Source organism: Sturnus vulgaris, chromosome Z (genome assembly GCF_052056855.1).
Source record: "Sturnus vulgaris isolate bStuVul1 chromosome Z, bStuVul1.hap1, whole genome shotgun sequence".
NCBI classification, from domain to species: domain Eukaryota; kingdom Metazoa; phylum Chordata; class Aves; order Passeriformes; family Sturnidae; genus Sturnus; species Sturnus vulgaris.
Window position 1 is genome coordinate 72,584,231 of NC_142283.1, and position 18,873 is coordinate 72,603,103.

Below are 18,873 nucleotides of genomic sequence, written 5' to 3' on the forward strand. Positions count from 1 at the left end.
GAGGTGACCACCACCATGGCCTTTATTGGTGAGACACAGGACAGAGAGCCATGGGGTCACTCCTGGCTCTGAAGTTTCCTGCGTTTGTGCAGCAGAGGCAGAACCTGTCTCTGTGCTGCTGCTTGAAGCACATCCAGGATATTCACGCTGAGCCACTATAAGCTGGGATTGCCACGGTGCAGCCACACAGGCTGATGAGAGAGCCTCTATGGAGCTGGTAGGGCAATGGCACTTGGAGCAGCACCAGGAAGATGCAGCCCCAGAAAGAGATTGTGTGGGGTTTGAAGGTCCCTGCAGGACCATGTGTTGTCCCATTCTCGGCTCTTGTTGACTTTGGGCTTCAATGCTTTTACCAAAGTAGGACAAATATCCTGTGCTCCTGAGCTCCATGGATCTTACAGCAGTTTGAGACTTCCCTGACCAAACACAGTATGGGTGCTACCCCACAGAAAGTGCTACCCCACTTTCTCTTGGGGCTACCTGAGGGGACAAGGGAACCTGGATGGGACAGCTGTTCTCTTCATCCTTGGTAAGGAAGGATAGGTGCAGTCCTGGTGTCTCTGCTCAGGTCTGCATACTCAGGCTGTGATTCCAGATAAGTTCCTGAACAAATGCTGGGCAGAGGTCAGGTTCCCATTTCAACATCTGGCCAAAATTTGGAGACAGTCCAGCCTGTGTTCTCCAGCCACAGAGGACCCTTGGGGTGATTTGTCAGGGGAGTGAAGTATCTTGGCGTCATGCACATCCCTTTGTTTCCTCTTGCTTGCACTGTTACTGATTAAGCGTTCTGGGGAGTTGAAATCTCTTCCAGAGTTAGGCTGTGGTCATGCCCCTATTTGAAATTTCCATAGGTTTCAAACGAATTCAAGTAACTGAGGGCTAGTTCATAGCAAAGCCCATACTGTTCCTGTGGATAAAAGGATACACATGAGATTCTGCTGGACCAACACCTCAGCATTGGTCTCCAACAGCTTCCTGACTCAGAGCATGTCAGACACAGGTCGAGAACACCCTCTTCTCCCAGCTGGAGTTCACCTTCTCCTGCTGAGAATCCAGGCATGTGCTCCAGGAGCTGGACAGCTGGATTACACCAACACAGGAGCCAGCTGATTTTGTCAGGAGAGACAACCTCCATGGTACAAAGCATTGAGCAGCCAGGTGGACCAGAAAGGGGCCACTCATCACACAGGATGTTTGCTAACCATTCACTTCTGCAGAACCTGCCACTGAGGGAGTGGGTATGTCCCAGCAGCAGAAAATGGGGTTTTCAAAGATCTCATCTGCACCCAGCCTCAGGATGATCTGAGCACAGAGGGGCTAGGGCAGCTACTGGGGCAATCCAAGACATGGCTCTTGTTCTGCTATTGCCACCTCAGCTGCGTTTGAAGTCAGCACCTACCACATCTTTAATGAACTGTCTCCGTCGTCTCTTCAGCATCCTCACAGCCTGGGATACATCCACCATGCCCTCGCTTTGGATCTGCTCGCACAGGAAACCAGCAGCACAGAAGATCCCACTCCGGCTGGCTCCATCCCTGTGAAGGAGGCCAGGGGGAGCTTCATTTGATCTGGGATCAGGTGGCAGGGCTGAGCCTCAGAGGTGTCCCCCTAGACCCCCACACTCTCAGGATGATCTTGGCCACAGATCCCACGCCTAACCAGCCTCCACAGGGAAGCCTTCCTCCCTTACCATAGCTCAATTCATATCCATACATTCACCCAAGATGAAACTGTGACCAATTTCCCTGACACAGCCTGAGCTGTGTCCAGCTCTGTGCCATGGCTGCTCCTCCAGGAGACATGACTCACCAGCAGGTGACAAGGATATGTCCATCTTGGCTCTGCCGATGGTGCGTCTCCACCTTCCCTAGCAAGCTGATGATGGTGTCAGGGTGTGGGGGAAGACGCTGCTGCATGGGCCAGTCTGTCAGTTGATGTAACTGGATTTCCAGTGCAGATTTCTTGGGCTAGTGGGGAAGAAAGACAGTGGGTTAGGCAGAGCAGAGACCCATTGGCTTCATGGAGGGAAGGGGAGGGACAGTGCATGCCAGTTCTGGCTCAGCCATGCACACTGGATCAAGGGAGCAGCTCCACAATGGGACATGCCACTCCAGATTTTACTCTTCTCCACCAAGTGCTCTGAGACCGGCAGATGGACAGAGCAGAAGAGAAGAGCTGAGCACCAGGTGCGGCTCAGACCAGTCCTGTGTCCAGCTGCCTGTAATAGTTCCCTTTCCATGAAACACTGAGTTGCATGAACTCCATTCACAGCTGCTGTCCTCCAGTTGGAAAGGCACACAAAAACATCTGAATTGTACCTCTGCCTGCAGCCTCACTTTCCTGGGATTAGCCTCTCTCCCAAGGCAAAAGACTCTGCTCTGACCAGTGCCCTGCCACGACCCCACCAGATCCCTCTGCCCTCTCTAGCTGTGACTTTGACCCCAAATTAAAGCCTATTGACTCCCAGCTCTTGCAAAGGTTCTTCTCAAAGGAGTTTGCCATCTCTGAGCAAAGGGCCCACCTGCTGCCTGTTGCTGAGGACAAGTGTCCAGGTTGTGAAGCCAGCCCCAGGCTCCTCTGAGATCAGCTGGACATGGAAACGGCCATAGTCATCTTCGCCCTCGGTGGGCCAGAACTGCACATATGTCTGGGGAGGGCAAAGGTACATGATCACACATGGCCCCCACCTGCACGCAGGGCAGAGCTCAGCACCTCACATGGGTGGCTCACACCAGCCCATCACCTATAAGCCACGTCCACATGGCTTTGCCAGACACTTGCTGGGCACCAACCCAGTGCTGCAGCCAGAAAATAACATTCCACCAGAGAGGACTCCTGGGTAGGGGTAAACAAAACCTGAGGGATGCTCACTTGAGTGAGACCGAGGACAGCCCACTGCTGTGGTGCTGTGGTGCAGGACTGTCCTCAGGGCTCTCCCAGGGGGAGTCCCACAAGCTTGCAGTAGGTCCTGGGGCAAGCAGGGCTCTCATGGTAAGAGACATGCAGGGGCAAAGGCAGAAATCACACTGCTCTGCCCCGAAGGGAACCAGGACAGGGGAGAGCTGTGCTTGGGCTGCTAACCTTGTCCAGCTCCTGGAGTTGGTTCAGCACAACTACCGATGTGCAGGTGTAATCCCAGACCAGAGCCCAGAAATCCACCAGCGTGGTGGGGAAAGGCAGCTGGGTGATGATGATTCTCTCCTCCTCGGTGTACGTCTGCAAAACACACGGCTCTGCATGTGGGGGGAGAGTCCCACAGTCCCCGAGAGCCCTTCCCACAGCGGGAACGGCTCCCTACAGCCCTGCTGAGATGGACAAGGCACGGCCACCCCAGCCCTGCTCAGAGCAGCCCAAGTTTGCGCCCCGCTGCCCTCTCGGCTCATCACAGCCGGGCTCAGCTCCCAGCGGGCTGTGTCCGGCACTCGCTGCTGCGCTGCCGGCACAGCCAGGGCTCCGCCGATCGCGATCGCGGGGGCCATCTCCTGGCAGCAGGGCCAGCAGTCACTGTGCAGGAGCCCGAGGGCTGGGACACCTCAGCCCGGCCCGGGATGCTCTGCCTGGCCCTGAGCAGGGGCACGCAGGAGGGTCCCCGCTGCCCCGAGCAGCTCCCGCTCTGCCGGCGCTGAGCCTTACGCTGGCGAACACGGCGTTGATGTAAGCTGGAGAGCCGTCTGCGTTCACCGAGGACATCAGGATGGGCCGGCAGGAATCCGCTGCAGAGCCAAGGAGCAGAGACAGGGAAATGATGGGTCAGTGTGTCCCTGCAGAGAGGCAGGGGACATTCCCTGCAACAGGTACAGTCAACATAGCTTCCTGCAGCATGGGTTGGAGAGAACTGAATGGACAGGCACCACCACATCCATGGCTGTGACAGCTCAGGGCACCCTGATGTGGGATGTCCAAAACCCCTTGGTTGGGAGCACAGCAGATCCACCCTCCTCACTGTTCCCTGATGTGCCTCATCTGAGATTCACTGGGAAAGTTTAGACCAGGGACATATTTATCCCAGGTACATATTTATCTCATGCACCTCCAACAGGCTCCGAAGGAACCAGCCTAATCTGTATTTATTATCTACTAAGCAGAAAACAATGACTGGACTTTGAGCAGAACCTCAGCCAGTGTCATGTGCTGGGGAGGGCAGCAGCAGGACAGCATCGTTCCCCCCATGCTGCTGTCAGGCACTGGGTTTTAGAGCAAGAGGCTTGTCTTAGGTTGCAATACAGGATGTGACTAAAAGTATGTATTCTATCACCATCTGCTGAAACCAGGTGTGGTAGTGATCCTTATCTCTGTGGGAGATATCCTCTCTTGATGGGCCATCTGATAAAACCAGGTGGGACAGTCATCTTTATCTTTTCCACAACCCATCCTTCCTCCAGGAAGATATCGTCTGTTAATGGGCCATGGAGTCCTACTGCATGAGTGATAACATTACATCATCCCATTGGGTCCCACTGAGTGATTGATAAAATTACATCATCCCATTGGGAGATGCTCCAGCCAGGGGGAGGAGCCAAGCCTTTCCTACCTTGATAAAAACTTACATCTGGAACACCAAGGCACCCTTTTTTCCACTGGATTCCAGAGGAAAACCAGACCTTTCCACATCATCGCTGGACCTTCAGAGGAAAACTGCACCCTTCTAGAGGAACACTGCTTCAACTGAACTGCATCTGTCACTCCTGCAGCCACCATTTAATGGGACTGCTACCAACACCCTGACTGACAGGGTGTCAGGTTGTATTCTGACTCTGTCAGTACTTTCGGGTTTGTTCTTTGTAATACTGTATTTCTATTTTAGTTTTCCTAGTAAAAAACTGTTATTCCTATTCCCATATCTTTGCCTGAGAGCCCCTTAATTTCAAAATGATAATGATTTGGAGGGAGGGGGTTTACATTCTCCATTTTAAAAAAAGAGGTTCCTGCCTTTCTTGGCAGACACCTGTCTTTCAAACCAAGACTACCCAGCCCTGCCAGTGTTACCTGGCAGGATCCCTGGCTTGCGGTTCTTGCGTTGGTTTCTGGGTTTTTCTGCTTCTCTGCATGGCAGGAGCTGGAACAACTCAGAAAATCTCTGCAGGGCCTGTAGGGATGATTCACCCAAGTCAGTCCTGCCTGTCAGCATCTCACCTTCTTGAGCCACTCCAGAGAATGATCCTCCATCCCACTGAAGGGGAGGGGAGCTGGGAGGGGGTTGGCATCACAGATGAGCCCTCAGAGCACCAGACTCCTGGTGATACCTTGAACTCCTTCTCTAGGACTCTGTTGTGGCCCGTGGTCGCATCCTCTCGAAGGGAGTGGACAAGGGTGGTGATGCTCTCCACTGGGACCCCGGTGTTGCCGCAGAGCAAGCCTTCGAGCAGCGCCTCGTACAGAAAGCTGTACTGCTCCTGTGTGAGGACACGGGTCAGCTGCACAGTCTGGAGCCACTCCAGGAGGAGCCCTGCAGCTCCAGATCACCAGCTGTCAGCAAACACTGCCAGAAATGAGCCAGGTTCATCCTTCACCTTCCTGCTGCGGATGCCTGAGGATCCCTGATACTTCTCACTGCAGGCAGCCCTGCTTTGGGACACAGCCAGCAACTGCAGAAACCCAGACAAGATCATCTTCCTGAGCTTTAAGACTCCCTCTCCGACCAGATCTCTGCTCTGGAGAAGGCAGCCCAGAAAACCTGTGGACTAATTAGACCTTGTACAAGCAGCTGGTTGGTCCAGCCCAACCTAGTTTCCTCTAAAGGAAGCCAGCACTAAGCAGATCATGGGGACACAGTCCCACCACTGCCTACAGGAGATGCCAGGAGGGCAGACATCCTGAAAGCCTCAGGCACAGGTGGACTCTCATTCATTATCCTTGTCTACAAGACAGCCCTTCTGTATCCGGGTGACAGATGCATGCAAATACTCCTGATACCTCAGAGAGTGTCAGGGAAATGCAGATCCCAACTAGATTTGGACACAGCATTGAAAAAAGATCCTTCAGTCTCCTGGTAGCCCTAGTCCCTGTGGCTAGATCAAGAACAGCATGACTAATAAGGCTTTGCATGCCACATCCCTGGGAAGGGTGGTGTTGACAGCAAAGGGCTAAAAGCAGAAGAATGGCTTTTCATTCAGAAGGAGCATGGTGGATTCTGTCAAGTGGCCTTCCTGCTGGGAATACCAAGGCCTGGAAAATGACAGTGTGAGATGTACACAATGTGGATACAACGTATTGTGGATAAACAGCCTACTGTTGTTTATCCTCTGTCTGCTTTGGGGAGTAGAATCTATGTAGAAAGAGCGTAGGCATTTACAGAGACCTGGAGGCAATTGTCGTGGAGATGGTAGAGCTCCCTGTGGTGAGAGAGATCAAACACCAGAGATCATAAAAACACAGAGGAGATCACAGCCCAGCTGGTAAACTACATGTGCACAGGCCTTTTTAAATGGGTGAAAAGAGCAGATCCACTGTCCCCCAGGATGGACTGAGCCTGATGGTGCTGGTGTTCCCACTTCTATGTGTTACAACCTGGGATCCTCCAGCTAGCGAGGCAATGAAATTAATTTACTCTTGCCATTTCAGCCATGGTTTTGTGGTTGTTCTGGCCACCTGCCTGTGTAGACTCCCATAGGTGGAACTGGATCTGCAGTCCGAGGTGTGGAAGGAGCAAATACCTCTCCTCACCTTGGTCTGCACCATGCTGACTCGCTGCTCCCGCAGCTGCTGCACGCAGTGAAACACATCCACCTTCCCCTCAGCCTTCCCCATCTTCAGGAGGAAGTCCAGGGCGATGAAGGTGCCCGTGCGCCCGATCCCGGCACTGAGGACACAAAAACTGCGGGTCAGTGCTGCCCCTGCTGGCTGTGCCCCAGCACCCAAACAGCCCCAGCCGGCACCTGCAGTGCACCAGCACGGGTCCAGCAGGTGCTTCCAACACCCTCTTGTTCACCACCTCCACCAAGCACAGGAGCTGGGACGCGTTTCTGGGCACCCCGTGGTCCGGCCACAGCAGGTAGTGAAACTGCTCCACTGCTCTTGGGAGAGCACAGCCTGCCTGCAAAAAGGGAGACGTGGCTGCCAACAGGGAGATGGAAGCGACCAGGAAACTTGTGCGAAGTGGCCGCATGCCAACAAGGTGGGAGCAGAGGAGAAAACCATTTCAGAGGGCCACCAGCACAGATTGCTCCCTCCAGCACCCACACCATAAGGACTGCACCACTGTAGCTCCTCAGACAGTAAAGGGCAGATTCATCCATCACACAGCAACACAATCAGTTTTGTTCTCTGCTTCACCGTGCTCTGAACAGTGAACACAAAGCAGGAATAGCAGCTTGTGCCCCAGAGGAAAACAATAAAAATCACAGCCTAGGGTATTTCTGTAGTCATCAAAAAGGCCTGGCTTGCCCAGAAAAGACATATCCTAAGGCTGTTACTACACTAACGTGAATGTAGACACTTGTTACCAGCCCATTCTGATTTTCCCTAAACATCACATTCACTTGGCATGAGCTAATGCTACAGCTCACCATCAGGTGCTCTTGGAGCTTTACATTTCAGCTACATATTGCTCTGGGCAAGACAAGAAAGGACAGAAATATGCATCACTGCAATTTCTTTATACCCTACCTGTTTTCCCTCCTTGCAGCTCCTTCAGTTTCTGCCCTTTATCTGAGATGTAACTTCAGCAGGAACACACAACTTGGGAAATGACCTTATGTAGGTTATCTTAAACCATAAACCACCTGTCCAGATTTAGGACTATAAGTGACTAGGGAGCGTCAGTGTGGACCTTCTGCAGATTGATTGAGGTGACAGGCAGGCACCTGTCCCATCATCCTGGATGGGATGTGCAGAGATTCCATTTTACACTCTTTATCTACTTTCATACCCTTTATCTGCACCTCACCCAGCCCCTCAAGAATCTACAATATTCCCATGTGCAACGCCATTCCACACTCATCATCCAGGTGACCACTGGAGCTGCCTGCCTGCCTTTGCCTGGCACAGAAACCTGGGACTGATGGCCTGGCATGGATTCCATTTATAGCAACGTGCTAACACCAAACCTCCTTGTGCTGGAGTCCAGGCAGGGCTCCCCACAGGGCCCATGTCTGACAGCTCCCACCAGCTGCTGGAACACAAACACATCCTGCATTCCCAGCTCAACTCCATGCCAGGCTTACCTTCTGCAGGCAGAAGATGCGTTTGACAAGGCCTGTGGTGGTCCAGGTGTTGTTGAGTGTCACGGTGAAGTCGCCGTAGACCTGCTCCTGCTCTGGCCAATACTGCTCACACTTGATCTGTCAATAGCAGTGACATCTCTGGGCACAGGCAAACTCACAAGGAGAGCATTGCAGGGTGCAGAGCTGCTCCCTGTCCCCACTGACAGCTGCACTGGGAGCACAGCAGGTGTGGAACTCTGGGCTCTGGCAATGCCCAAGCTGAGCATGGGCTGAGAGGTTTTCTCTACCTTGTTCTGCTCCACTAAGCCCGTCAGCATCACAATGACTGAGGTCTTCTCCTGCCAGACCATGTGCCAGAAATCCACCACTGTCCCAGCCAAGGGGCCTAGGGAAGAAGGAAGAGGAGAACTCTGTGCCAGTGTCCAAGCCATGGGGGTGTGTTCCCAGGCACAATTTGGACATTGCCAGGCTTTCCTCTGCCCAGACACAGAGGGACAGCCAGGGGACATCAGCCCTGACAGGGGTGCTGGCCACATCAGCTTCATCATCATGTTAGAAATTAGGACAAGGAGAAGGGAGAGAAGATGAGCCCAGGATATGTCAGGGATTCACTGCTGCTTTAGGGGCTCCTGCATGCACACCCTTGATGACTGTGACCTGCTCCCATGTTTGGGGCCCTATTTGCCAAAGAGCATTTCTGCAGCTCTACAAAAAGCCAAGACCTCCTCACTGCATGCTGCACAGAGCAGGCAAACCCAGCCAGGCTTTGCACTATTGGGAGGAGACTGTATCTGAGTGCACTGGGTGCAGACATGCCAGGCATTTGCAGGATTGTGCCTGTCATGCCAGCTGCCAAAGGCAACAAACTTGGCTTGGGATGGTAGGACCATGTCCTCATCCTGGGCAGTGCAGACACCAGCTCCAGCTGCTGTCAAGCTACCACTGAGACCTTCCATGCCCTGCAGCAGCTCTAACAACTGATCAGGACAGAGGCCCTGGAGATGCAGGGACTTGGAGGGAGCTATTCACAGCTCCCTGGCTGCTATTCCAGTTCCCCATTGCTCAGATTGTTCAGGGCAGAGAATGGCATCTCCTGAGGATGAGGTTTGGGAGCACCTACCTTGAGCTGCAATGAAGAAGCGAGGACTTCGGTAGGTCTGCAGGGGAGAGATTAAAACAGCTCTGATCATATGAACTCAATGTTTAACAGGGAATGAAATAAAGCATCCATCCTCCAGCCACCAAAGCCCAGAACTCTCAGCACAGTGTGTCCCACAGCACCTCTCCTGGCCAGCACAGACAGTGGGTACCCAGGGGCTGCATCTCCGTTCCTGCCCCCTCACGTGGGTCCCTTTTTGTTAGAGATGAGAGCTGCACACAAACCCAGAGTATTCCAGGCAGCTCAGAGAGGATTCAGGGGAAGTGACATCCCAAGACCTGACAGCTTAAGGGCAAAAAGTGCCAGACCTCAGGGCCCCCATGTGAGCCCCAGGACTGTCCTCACCCAGCACAGCCAGGCACCTTTCCTATCCTTCCCAGGGTGACAACTCCTCACTACCTACATCCACATAACTGGCATTGATGTAGCCATTCCCGGTGTCAGAGGGCTGCAGCACCACACGGCAGTGATCATCTGAAAGAGAAGGGAGGTGGACTGATGCTTTAGGACAGCGACAGAGACACTGGTTAAGGGGGAAGGTGTAATTCATTAAAGTCTGTGATTGTCTGTTGTCTTCTCGGCAGCACCCCAGGCCTCAGGACATGTTCATGGTTAAAGAACAGCTGATGACACAAGGGGTGACAATGCGCAGCAGGAAGTGCAATGGAGTTTTAGGGAAGATTATGAAATAGCCAAATGTACACACCATGTGGGGCCCAGAGGAGCTTTAAAGTTTGAAAGAAATTGGCTCACTCCTTCCACTTTCCCACAAATACCTTCCTCTGGATGGGACATGACAGTGTTCAGCAATGACTAGCATCAGGAACAGGAATTTGCAGGAGGATTTGAAGAGCAGAACAAGGATGCTCCAACAGGATATAAAAGAGTGGGGGCAGAAATCCATCCGGGTTTCAGTGGCCATGGAGGATGAGAGCAGTAGCTCAGTATTTCTGAAGTGCTGGAGGGGCACGTACACCAGCCCAGCATCCCGTGCTAGCCCAGCCAGCTCCAAGAGCCTGAGCCAATCCCTGGAGAGCTCTGCTTACATGGGATGATGCTCTTGTAGCGGTTCTTGTTTTGATTACATAGCTCCTTCCCAGCGTTGCAGGGGTGCAACAAAGTGGAGGACAATTGCTGCAGAGGAAGAAAACAAGCCAGAATACATCAGCACTGGGACGTATCCTGGGGCTGGCCAAGGCTAAGTGCATCACACACGCCGGGAAGGGCTGAGGGGTGGGCGGTGCAGCCAGCTGGGAAAGCAAAGCTAAACCAGACCTGATATTCTCTAAGAAGCCCAGCACCATGCCTGTTGACTGATTCATCATCTGTCTGCTCTGCCTCTATTTCTTCCCTCTTAAACATCTTCAGAGTCTCCAGCAGTTCCTCCACCGGGATCTGTGTGTTTGTCTTGCCTCCATCTGCAGAGACCACAAGGACAGGACTTCAGCATCCAACTGGTGCTAAACTGGCCAGTCCTGGAACTCTGCAGCTGGCACAGAGATGGCATTGCAGCAGCCAGGACTTCTCCAAACCTTAGACTGTCCCTCCCCACACAGATCCCTTCTCCAGGGAGGAGTCCCTTTCCCTGTGCCAGCCAGCTCTGATCACCTTGTTCCTGCAAGGAACTTGTGGGACCTGCAGTCATCCTGCCTGTGCTTTTAACAGAAAGCCTGGCCAGACAAGGCACACAGGGCCCTTGCTCATACTTCACCTTTTTTACATCCTCTCAGGGGTATAGTGCTGTTGTTCTCCGAGGCTTTTGAACTGTTGTGCTTTAGCCTGCAAAACAGCAAGTTAGGTGCACAGACCAGCAGAACAGAGAGATTGAGGGGCTCTGGCCATTGATTTTGCCCTCATCTTTTATTTATAGTAATTCCTAGGAGTTAGATGTTTACATGTCACTGAATTAAGTGTTTCTTTTAGTGCTGGTAGTTCTATGTGGCTTAGTGCTTCCTGCTCCAAAATTAGCCACAAAAAAATCTACAGCAGCAGGAATATCCCCAACTCTTTTCTTCCTCCAGAAGGAGAGCCTTGTTATCCCTTTTGGGAGAACCAGGCATCCTTTCTAATTGGGTATCCTCTCCCCAAGCTAGGATAGTCTTTTTTAAAGTTACTGCCTCTTCCCAACCTGGGCAAGAGCTTGCAGAGAGCAATCCAGAACTGGTATATGAAGCATCAGGAGTGAAAGCAAAGACCCTGGATGTTGTTTGCTGGGTGTTTGTAGTAGGCAAGTGGGGCTGAACTGTTTGCATGCATGTGTACCTTGAAAACACTTACCAACACTCTCCCTGCTGCCTGTTGTCCATTAGGCCAAACTTGGGAACAGCTCTGTGAGCCCCAATGTGGGGCATCTCATCCTGAAATACCTGTGCCCCGCTGTCCGGGACATCCTGAGTGATGGGCTCAAGGCTTACGTCCTGGACATGATCATTGGCCAGAGGAGGAACATCCCCTGGAGCGTGGTGGAGGCATCCACCCAGTTAGGTATGGATGTTGTGCAGCAGTGCCTGTGGTAGTTGTGGTTCTGAGGTGCTGGGGGAGGTTGGCTCTGAGGATGGGAGTGCAAAACACCCGTTTTCCTGCCTGCAACAGGGTGCACATTGACCATCTCTAGCAAGAAGAGAGAGACACTCGGCTATTCTGCCCAAGTATTTATTGTCATTTCCCCTGAAATTTGTAAATTCTCCCCTAACAGGCCAAACCAATAAAAAAAGGGGAAAAAAACATCGACAGAATTCATTCCACATTGGTTTCTGTGTCATACTGGGAAGCCTCATTGCCTGATTATGGCAAATCTTCAGCTCTGTGGTTATCTCTGTGATTGCAGACACCCCAAATTATAGGCACACACTACAATATTCTCTTTACATGCTGATTTTAAGCCAATGGCTGTGATTGTCACTGGAGTGTGGGAGGCAGGTCCTTGTGGTTAGGAAACTGTCCCAGAGTTTTGGAGTGGTGGTCTGGGATGGATCACAGCCCATCTCCCATGTGTAGTCTAAGTGCTGGTATGGAGTGAGCTCACGTGGCATGGTGGAGAGGCAATGCACACAGACATGGACACCCAGACAACATCTGTCTTGCCTTGCTGCTCCATCCTGTGGGCAGTTTTGGCTTTTCTCACCACAACTAATCTCAACAATTTGCTTCTCTCCATAGGCCCCTCTACAAAGTTGCTGCACAGCCTCTACAGCAAGATCAGTCAGTACACAGAGCTCACCAACCACACCATGAGGTTCAACGCGTTCATCTTCGGCCTCCTCAAGTAAGCAGGACCCCTGGGGTGGCTGCATGTCCCTGTCCAGGGCTGGCAGCACCTGTTGGTCCTTGACTGCAGGCACGAACAGTTGACCATGAAAGGAACTCAGGAATATGGGAAGCCTTGCCCAGAATTAGGCAAGGGAAGGGAGAAGCTGTAAGCCTCAGGGAACTCCTTCCAGGTCAGGACTAAGAATGAGTGGCTGTAGCAACTGAAGAACAGGGTCAGTCTGTTTTAGCCCCAAAACATGAGGTGAGAAAACTCTGCCTGTCCAGTTTCATATGAGGTTAGACATAATATATGCATTAATTACTCTTGGAAATTCCTCTTTAAAGCACTGTTCCTGGAGCTGCAGTGGATCCCAAGGCATGAGGCTCTGAAGGAGAAACTGCCCTGGTCCAGGACTCCAGACTGGCCCTTCTAGTTTGGATAAGGAGCATGCACATTCTGCTGTGTTTAACAGAGGAAGGCAGCGATATGTTTTTGTGGGTGAAGGGATAAACACTGCTAGGATGGTGTTTCCCTGCTCCTCTCTGGTGGTCAGCAAGAGCCCTGGCAGTGGCAACAGAGTTCCCAAGACCTCCAGATGTTGTAGAACTCCTCCAGGCAGGAAAAAAGCTCTTCCCTGCTCTCACGCACAGGGTGACCCAGCTCTCCACCACTGGCACAGTACACTGGCATATTTTGGGCTGAGCCATCAGCACTGGTCTCGTTTTGTAGATCATTTGCCTCTTCCACAGCAGCCTCTTCTCAGCAAAACAAAGCTCTGTCAAGGACACGGGAGCAGAAATAGTGAGGAATCTTGCCGCAAACATGGTTGTCTGGGGTTACAGTTGCATTGTAAAGCTGTGTTTGAAGTTCGGTGTCAGGCTGGGTGTCTGTGATCAGGGCATGCTGATGGGGCTGAGCCACTGACCTCTCTGAGGTTCACGAGCTCATGCTTTGTAAATGCCCTTTTCCAGCCACGCTTCTTGAGGCACAACAGCAAGGATGAATGGGCTGAAATTTTCAGAGATTTTCACTGTTTCGTTCTCACCCTGCTAATTTTCCATCCCTGCAGTATCCGGTCCTTGGAGTTCTGGTTCAACCACCTTTACAACCACGAAGGTAAGAGCCCGAAGGCTGTGGGCTGCAGTGGGTGCCAAACTCTGCACACAAATAGAACATGGGATGGAAATGTGTTTCTCTTGTTGCTCTCTCAGTGTGAGCTGCTCTTCTCTGCCCTGAGGTGAAGGACTAAGCTGTACACAGTCTCCATGTAGCAGGGAAATCCCAGGTGGAAGTCCAAGCACTATGCAGCTCCTTCCACCTGAACCTGGACTTCCATTCTCCTTCCCTCCTGCAGCTAGTACCCAAGGCTAGCCAGATCATTGCAGATCCCTCAATCTATCTGCAGGAGATCAGATCTAAGCTTGCCCAAATTTCTATGTTCCCTGCCTGGTGCTCGAGAGTTGTGTATGCCTGGAGGTTTGCACACAGTTACTCAAAACTTTTCAAGCACGGAAAATAGGAAGAAACGGAATGGAACATCTGACATACAAAAAGCACATTTTACCACTTGTATCTGTTTTATAGCAGAATAGAATAGAATAGAATAGAATAGAATAGAATAGAATAGAATAGAATAGAATAGAATAGAATAGAATAGAATAGAATAGAATAGAATAGGGTCTATGCTTATCCTGGCCTTCTGAAGCAGAATACAAGCACCTATTCCAAGCCATCATTAAGAGCTGGAAGTGTGAGTAAAAGCTGGAGCTGTCAGGGTGATGAGAACTAAGTGGAAGGGTTGGAGGGAAGGTGCAAGTCCTGTCTGTGGTGTAGATTTATTATCTTGCTGGGCTTGGGCCACAAATCCCATTCCCCTCTCTCTCCCTGGTTAAGAGACCTGACAATAAAGCAGGACAGAGGGGTAGTGCAGATGTGGTCAAATCAAGTGAACAATTAGTGCTAGAGATAGAAATGCTAATTCATTCTCTGCTAAGACTCACAGTGCAGGTTGCTGAAAAGACTGTATTCAGCTGTGCCTGACACCTCTATCTGCAGAGGTCTGGTACTGGCCATATCTGCAGCTCCTTGTTCATCTCCAGAAGTGGAAGAAGAGAATTTTCACATGTGTCAATGCTTTATCCCCACCTTACTTCCATTTGGTGGCAGAGATCATCTGGTTTATAGTCTGCCAGGCAAGTCCTGGCTGCAGCTACAACTGGAAAGCTCTGTCTGGGCCAGTTTGCTGAGAGGTCACAGAGCGTCTGGTGCTCCCTGACCCAGGCCTGAGCCTCACACTGTGACCAAAAACTGGCGTCCATCTCCTTTCCTCATAGGCTTCAGCAGCTTCATGGTGGCTTGACAATGGGGGCAAGAGCGTTTTCTTCTAATCAATGTCTGTTTTCCTACAGACATCATCCTGGCACACTACCAGCCAGTGGGCTTCTTGTGCCTGTCTCACAGTGTGTGCCAGCCTCTTTTTGAGGAGCTCCTGCTCCTGCTCCAGCCTCTCTCCCTGCTGCCCTTCAACCTAGACCTCCTGTTTGAGCACCACCTGATGCAGATGGGCAAAGAGCAGCAGCAGCAAAAGGAGCTGCTGCGTGTGAAGCAGGACCTGCTGCTCTCCGTGCACTCCACCCTGCAGCTGATGCGGACCCGGGGCAGCAGTGAGGATCCTGATGGCTGCAGCACTGCCCCTGAAACATGCCAAGGGGCTGCCAGAGGTGGTGACATCTCACCAGGGCACAGCCCACAGCAAGCCGTGGGTGAGAAGAGGGTCAAGGGAGTGGGGGCCTCCTGCGGAGAAGGTGACAGGGAGGAAGAGCAGAGCAAGGTGCGAGAGAGCACGTGGGAGGGGAAGAAGGACAAGCAGGCAGGCTGGTGGTACCAGCTCATGCAAACCTCTCAGATTTACATCGAGAGCTCAGCCGAAGGCTCCAAGTTCATCCGCTCTGAGAAGAAGAAGGCGGCTTTGAATCCTGCGCCCCGGTCAGTGCAGACCCACAAGACACCACCTCCCCGGGAAGGGGTGGTGGAGGGTGCAGAGGCTTGTCCCATTGCTGAGGGCACCTTGGAGGAGAGGCCCAAGGCGGCCAGCAAGCCAAGTCCTGAAGCCTTGCAAGAGCCCTTGGAAAAGCCCCAGCAGGGAGTGGTCGGCGAAGAGGTGAAGGAACGGAGCTGGCCCTTCTGGATGGGCAGCCCCCCAGACTCTGTGCTTACAGAGCTGAAGCGCAGCAAGGAGAAGGAGGCTCAGCAAAGAGTGGCAGCAGCAGCAGAAGCAGCCCCCCAAGAGGACAGCAGCACCAGTGCATCAGAGGGCAGCCAAGCCATCAAGTGGGGACACTTGTTTGGGTCCAGGAAGGTACAAAAAGAGCCAAGGCAATCAAACAGGTAAGGGCAGGGGTGGTTTGGGGCTGAGAAGGGCTGGTTAACCTGGAGTGTGGCAGTAGGGGTGCAAGACAGGCCAAGAACTGACTGCTGGAGTATACCGTGGTGGCACATCAAGGGTCTGTAACCCTGCTCAGTCCTGCCAGCCTGCCTTAATTCCTCCCATATGCTTGCTCAGTCCATCTCATAGGCTCTGAGCTCTACCACTGCCTTGCCATCTAAACTCTGCCACATGGCCCCAACATCACCTCATCCCTCCCAAAACCACATGTTGAGAACAGAGCATGGAGCCAAGCCTTTTGTAGCTTACAACAAATGTGGGGGAGGCGTGAAGTTGCCCCCAGTAGCTGAGGCCTCCCTGCACTGCCTCTCCCTCTATACGCCCTTATACTGCTCCTGAAAATGACCACTGGAAATGTCCTTCCCAGTCCAGGCTGTGGTGTTACATTTGAGCTCTCCTCACCTGGAGACCTGGGCCATGCTTAGCAGTGCCCTTTGTGCATGAAGCCAAACCTCTTAAGGTGTGACCTTGCCATGAGAGCAGCTGCTCTGTTTCCCCGGGTGCACTTTCCTGCCACTGACTGCTTCTGTCTCCTCCCTCCAGGTTGCCCTCTGGCTGGCTGAGCTTGGACAAGTCTGTGTTCCAGCTGGTGGCCCAGACAGTTGGGGCTAGCATGTGGCGTGAAGCAGCCCCGGAGCCAGAGCCTCCCCATCCAGAACCACCCGAGGCACCTGCTGTGGCACGACCAGCCGGGGGGGTGTCTCCTCACCCTACCTGGTGAGTGACACCAAGTGGACAATCCTGCAGGTGCTGGAATGTGTTGGGTTGAGGGTGGCACGGCTCTAGCTGTTGCAGTTTGCCTGGCCCCTTTCACAGTCATGGACCAGTGGATGGTTTGGGGCAGTGATGCAGCTTGTGCACCCATCCACCACAACTCCACAATCTGTAGGTGATGGGGAGCTGGGGGGGGGACAGCTGGGAGCCTGGCTGGGGAGGGAAGCAGGGGTGTTTTCCTCTCTCCTCTGGGCTTGTGGTGGTCGCTGGGTGGGGTGAGTGTCCTGAGGTGAGCTAACCCTACTTTCCTTCTGCCTGCAGTGAGGTGAAAGCTCTTTGCCATCACATTGCCACTGAGGCAGGACAACTGAGCTTCAACAAAGGGGATATTCTGCAGGTCATCTCCAAGGTGGATGGTGACTGGCTGCAGTGCAGCCTTGGCTCCGAGAAGGGACTGGTGCCCATCATGTACGTCACCCACCCCGAGGACGAGGACTATTGACACGTTTAGGAGGCCAAGCACAGTTCCCTGGGCTGCTGAGGCTCCTCTGGGGTAGCCTACCCTGCCAGAGGAACAAACACAGCTTCTTGCTAGTTTCTTACCTTTCCTGCCATTACAGAATACAGTAACCGTAGGTGGTTCCTTCTTGCTCCTCCTTGTGCAGCTGCCAAAGGCCAACTTAGCCCCCCAGGCTCTTCTGCGAGCTGCACCTCCTATTGCCAGGCATCGCCATGCATGCAGTCAGACCTGCCAGCTCAGGCCTGATGGGTGGAGGGAGTGGGCACTACAGATGATGGCATGTCTTGGGGAGGCAGGGCTGTTTGGGGTCCCTTGTGCATTGTTTGCAGACACCCAAGCAGGTTTCAGACAGGACATCACACAATCTCAGCCTGGGATCTGCTTCTCCTGGGTCATGGGAAGGTGAAGGTGGGGTTGTGGGCTGGGACCCATAGCCTGGGACATCCTGGCCATGAGTTCCAGTGGCTGTGGATCACTCACAGGGAAAGACTCCAGGGGTTCCAAACTTAGACTCAAAACAATCATGGGGCCTCCAAGTCCACTAGGAACCCCAAGAGCCACCTCTTCTCTTTCCCTCTCAGAAGCTCAAAGGAAGAAGGGAAGAAGTCTGCTTGTGAATCCCGCCTTTGTTGCAAGAACACCGCTCTGGACTTTGTTGCATCCATGTGGACAAATGATCTGCACATGTGCAGTGCATCAAAACTGCTGAAAAAATCCACAGCTGAAGCAGTATAAACCCCTGCTCTGTCTGGGAGCAGCAGAGAGCAGCCAGGGCCTGTACCTGAGCTGCTTTGTTTCAGCTCTCCGAGGGGGCAATGGTCAGGGCTGTTTACAAGGTTCATGGAGCCAGGCTGCTCTCCCTGCATGCTCTGGCTGGCCCAAAACAAGGAAGGGGCCCATGTGCTGGCAAACAGTCCCCTCAGGGTGCTGAGTCAGCCCTGGGGCAGGAAAGGGAATTTCCAGCTGCCTGCATTGTGCGGACTGACACTGAGCAGCTCCCTGCGTGCTCGCTGCCTGCCGGGGTAGCCTTGGGTGCAGGGGAGGCACAGAGGGGTGGTTAAGGTGTCAGAGGCTGGATTTGGGATTGCTGCTATGGAACTTGCAGCTGCTGAGGTCTTCTTTGGAGTCATCTGACTTAAGTCAAGGAGATCCAGGTTGGTGGCTATCAAATAGCCTGTGCCAACAAGGAACTGGCCACAGGGCATGAAGCCTATGAATCCTGCAAGGCTGGAAGCATACAGCAATGTGTATGGGACATTGGGACAGTGTGGGACAGTACTGGAGCTGTGACTGGGTGGCCCTGCTGGTGGCCTGGTCCTGGAAGGTCAGCTGTAGGATCCTGATGGGGACATGGCCTATGAGCTCTGTCAGGGTCATGCTAAGCAGGAAGACAAGACACTGGATGTCTGTAGATACTTATCATGGGGGCTCCTGCCCTCTGGGGACACTGCTGCTCCAGGACCCTCACATGTCTTGAGGTGCAGAGCCAGGCCAGGGGCAGCTCTGGGCCAGCACCAAGATGCAGTCAGTCCTGCCTGTCTCATGACACCTGAGCAGCAGCAGTGTCCTCTCCTGCTCCTTGCAGATATCGCTGACCTGCTGCTCAGCAGTTGCTCATGGCTT

At 52.9% G+C, this 18,873-nt stretch overlaps 2 protein-coding genes across 2 annotated transcripts; one reads left to right on the forward strand and one right to left on the reverse strand.

Annotated features, from left to right (window-relative positions):
* Nucleotides 1–4: 4 nt before the first annotated feature.
* Nucleotides 5–11,121, reverse strand: LOC148219919 (receptor-type tyrosine-protein phosphatase T-like). Its single transcript, XM_088156516.1, has 17 exons — nt 11,033–11,121; nt 10,597–10,739; nt 10,368–10,455; nt 9,725–9,795; nt 9,283–9,319; nt 8,450–8,547; nt 8,163–8,279; nt 6,876–7,033; nt 6,664–6,799; nt 5,244–5,393; nt 4,987–5,086; nt 3,634–3,713; nt 3,082–3,216; nt 2,522–2,647; nt 1,810–1,967; nt 1,400–1,535; nt 5–907 (listed from the first exon to the last, which is right to left on the reverse strand). Exons 2-17 carry the CDS (start codon nt 10,681–10,683, stop codon nt 833–835), a joined length of 1,752 nt encoding a protein of 583 aa, XP_088012642.1. The 5' UTR covers nt 10,684–10,739; nt 11,033–11,121; the 3' UTR covers nt 5–832.
* Nucleotides 11,122–11,606: 485 nt separating this feature from the next.
* LOC148219920 (AP-4 complex accessory subunit RUSC2-like) lies at nt 11,607–17,327 on the forward strand. Its single transcript, XM_088156517.1, has 6 exons — nt 11,607–11,805; nt 12,481–12,586; nt 13,641–13,687; nt 14,980–15,958; nt 16,560–16,733; nt 17,052–17,327. Exons 1-6 carry the CDS (start codon nt 11,745–11,747, stop codon nt 17,230–17,232), a joined length of 1,548 nt encoding a protein of 515 aa, XP_088012643.1. The 5' UTR covers nt 11,607–11,744; the 3' UTR covers nt 17,233–17,327.
* The last annotated feature ends 1,546 nt before the right edge of the window (nt 17,328–18,873 follow it).

Bases quoted from the DNA above. Each gene is read 5' to 3' on its own strand.
- LOC148219919 (XM_088156516.1), bottom strand. From the start codon at position 10,683: ATGTTTAAGAGGGAAGAAATAGAGGCAGAGCAGACAGATGATGAATCA. The intron at 5,394-6,663 runs GTGAGGAGAGGT...GTCCTCACACAG, and splicing joins TCAGCATGGTGCAGACCAAG to GAGCAGTACAGCTTTCTGTA. The intron at 1,536-1,809 runs GTGAGTCATGTC...CCTCCTTCACAG, and splicing joins CATATCCTTGTCACCTGCTG to GGATGGAGCCAGCCGGAGTG.
- LOC148219920 (XM_088156517.1), top strand. From the start codon at position 11,745: ATGATCATTGGCCAGAGGAGGAACATCCCCTGGAGCGTGGTGGAGGCA. The intron at 12,587-13,640 runs GTAAGCAGGACC...CCATCCCTGCAG, and splicing joins TTCATCTTCGGCCTCCTCAA to TATCCGGTCCTTGGAGTTCT. The intron at 15,959-16,559 runs GTAAGGGCAGGG...TCCTCCCTCCAG, and splicing joins GAGCCAAGGCAATCAAACAG to GTTGCCCTCTGGCTGGCTGA.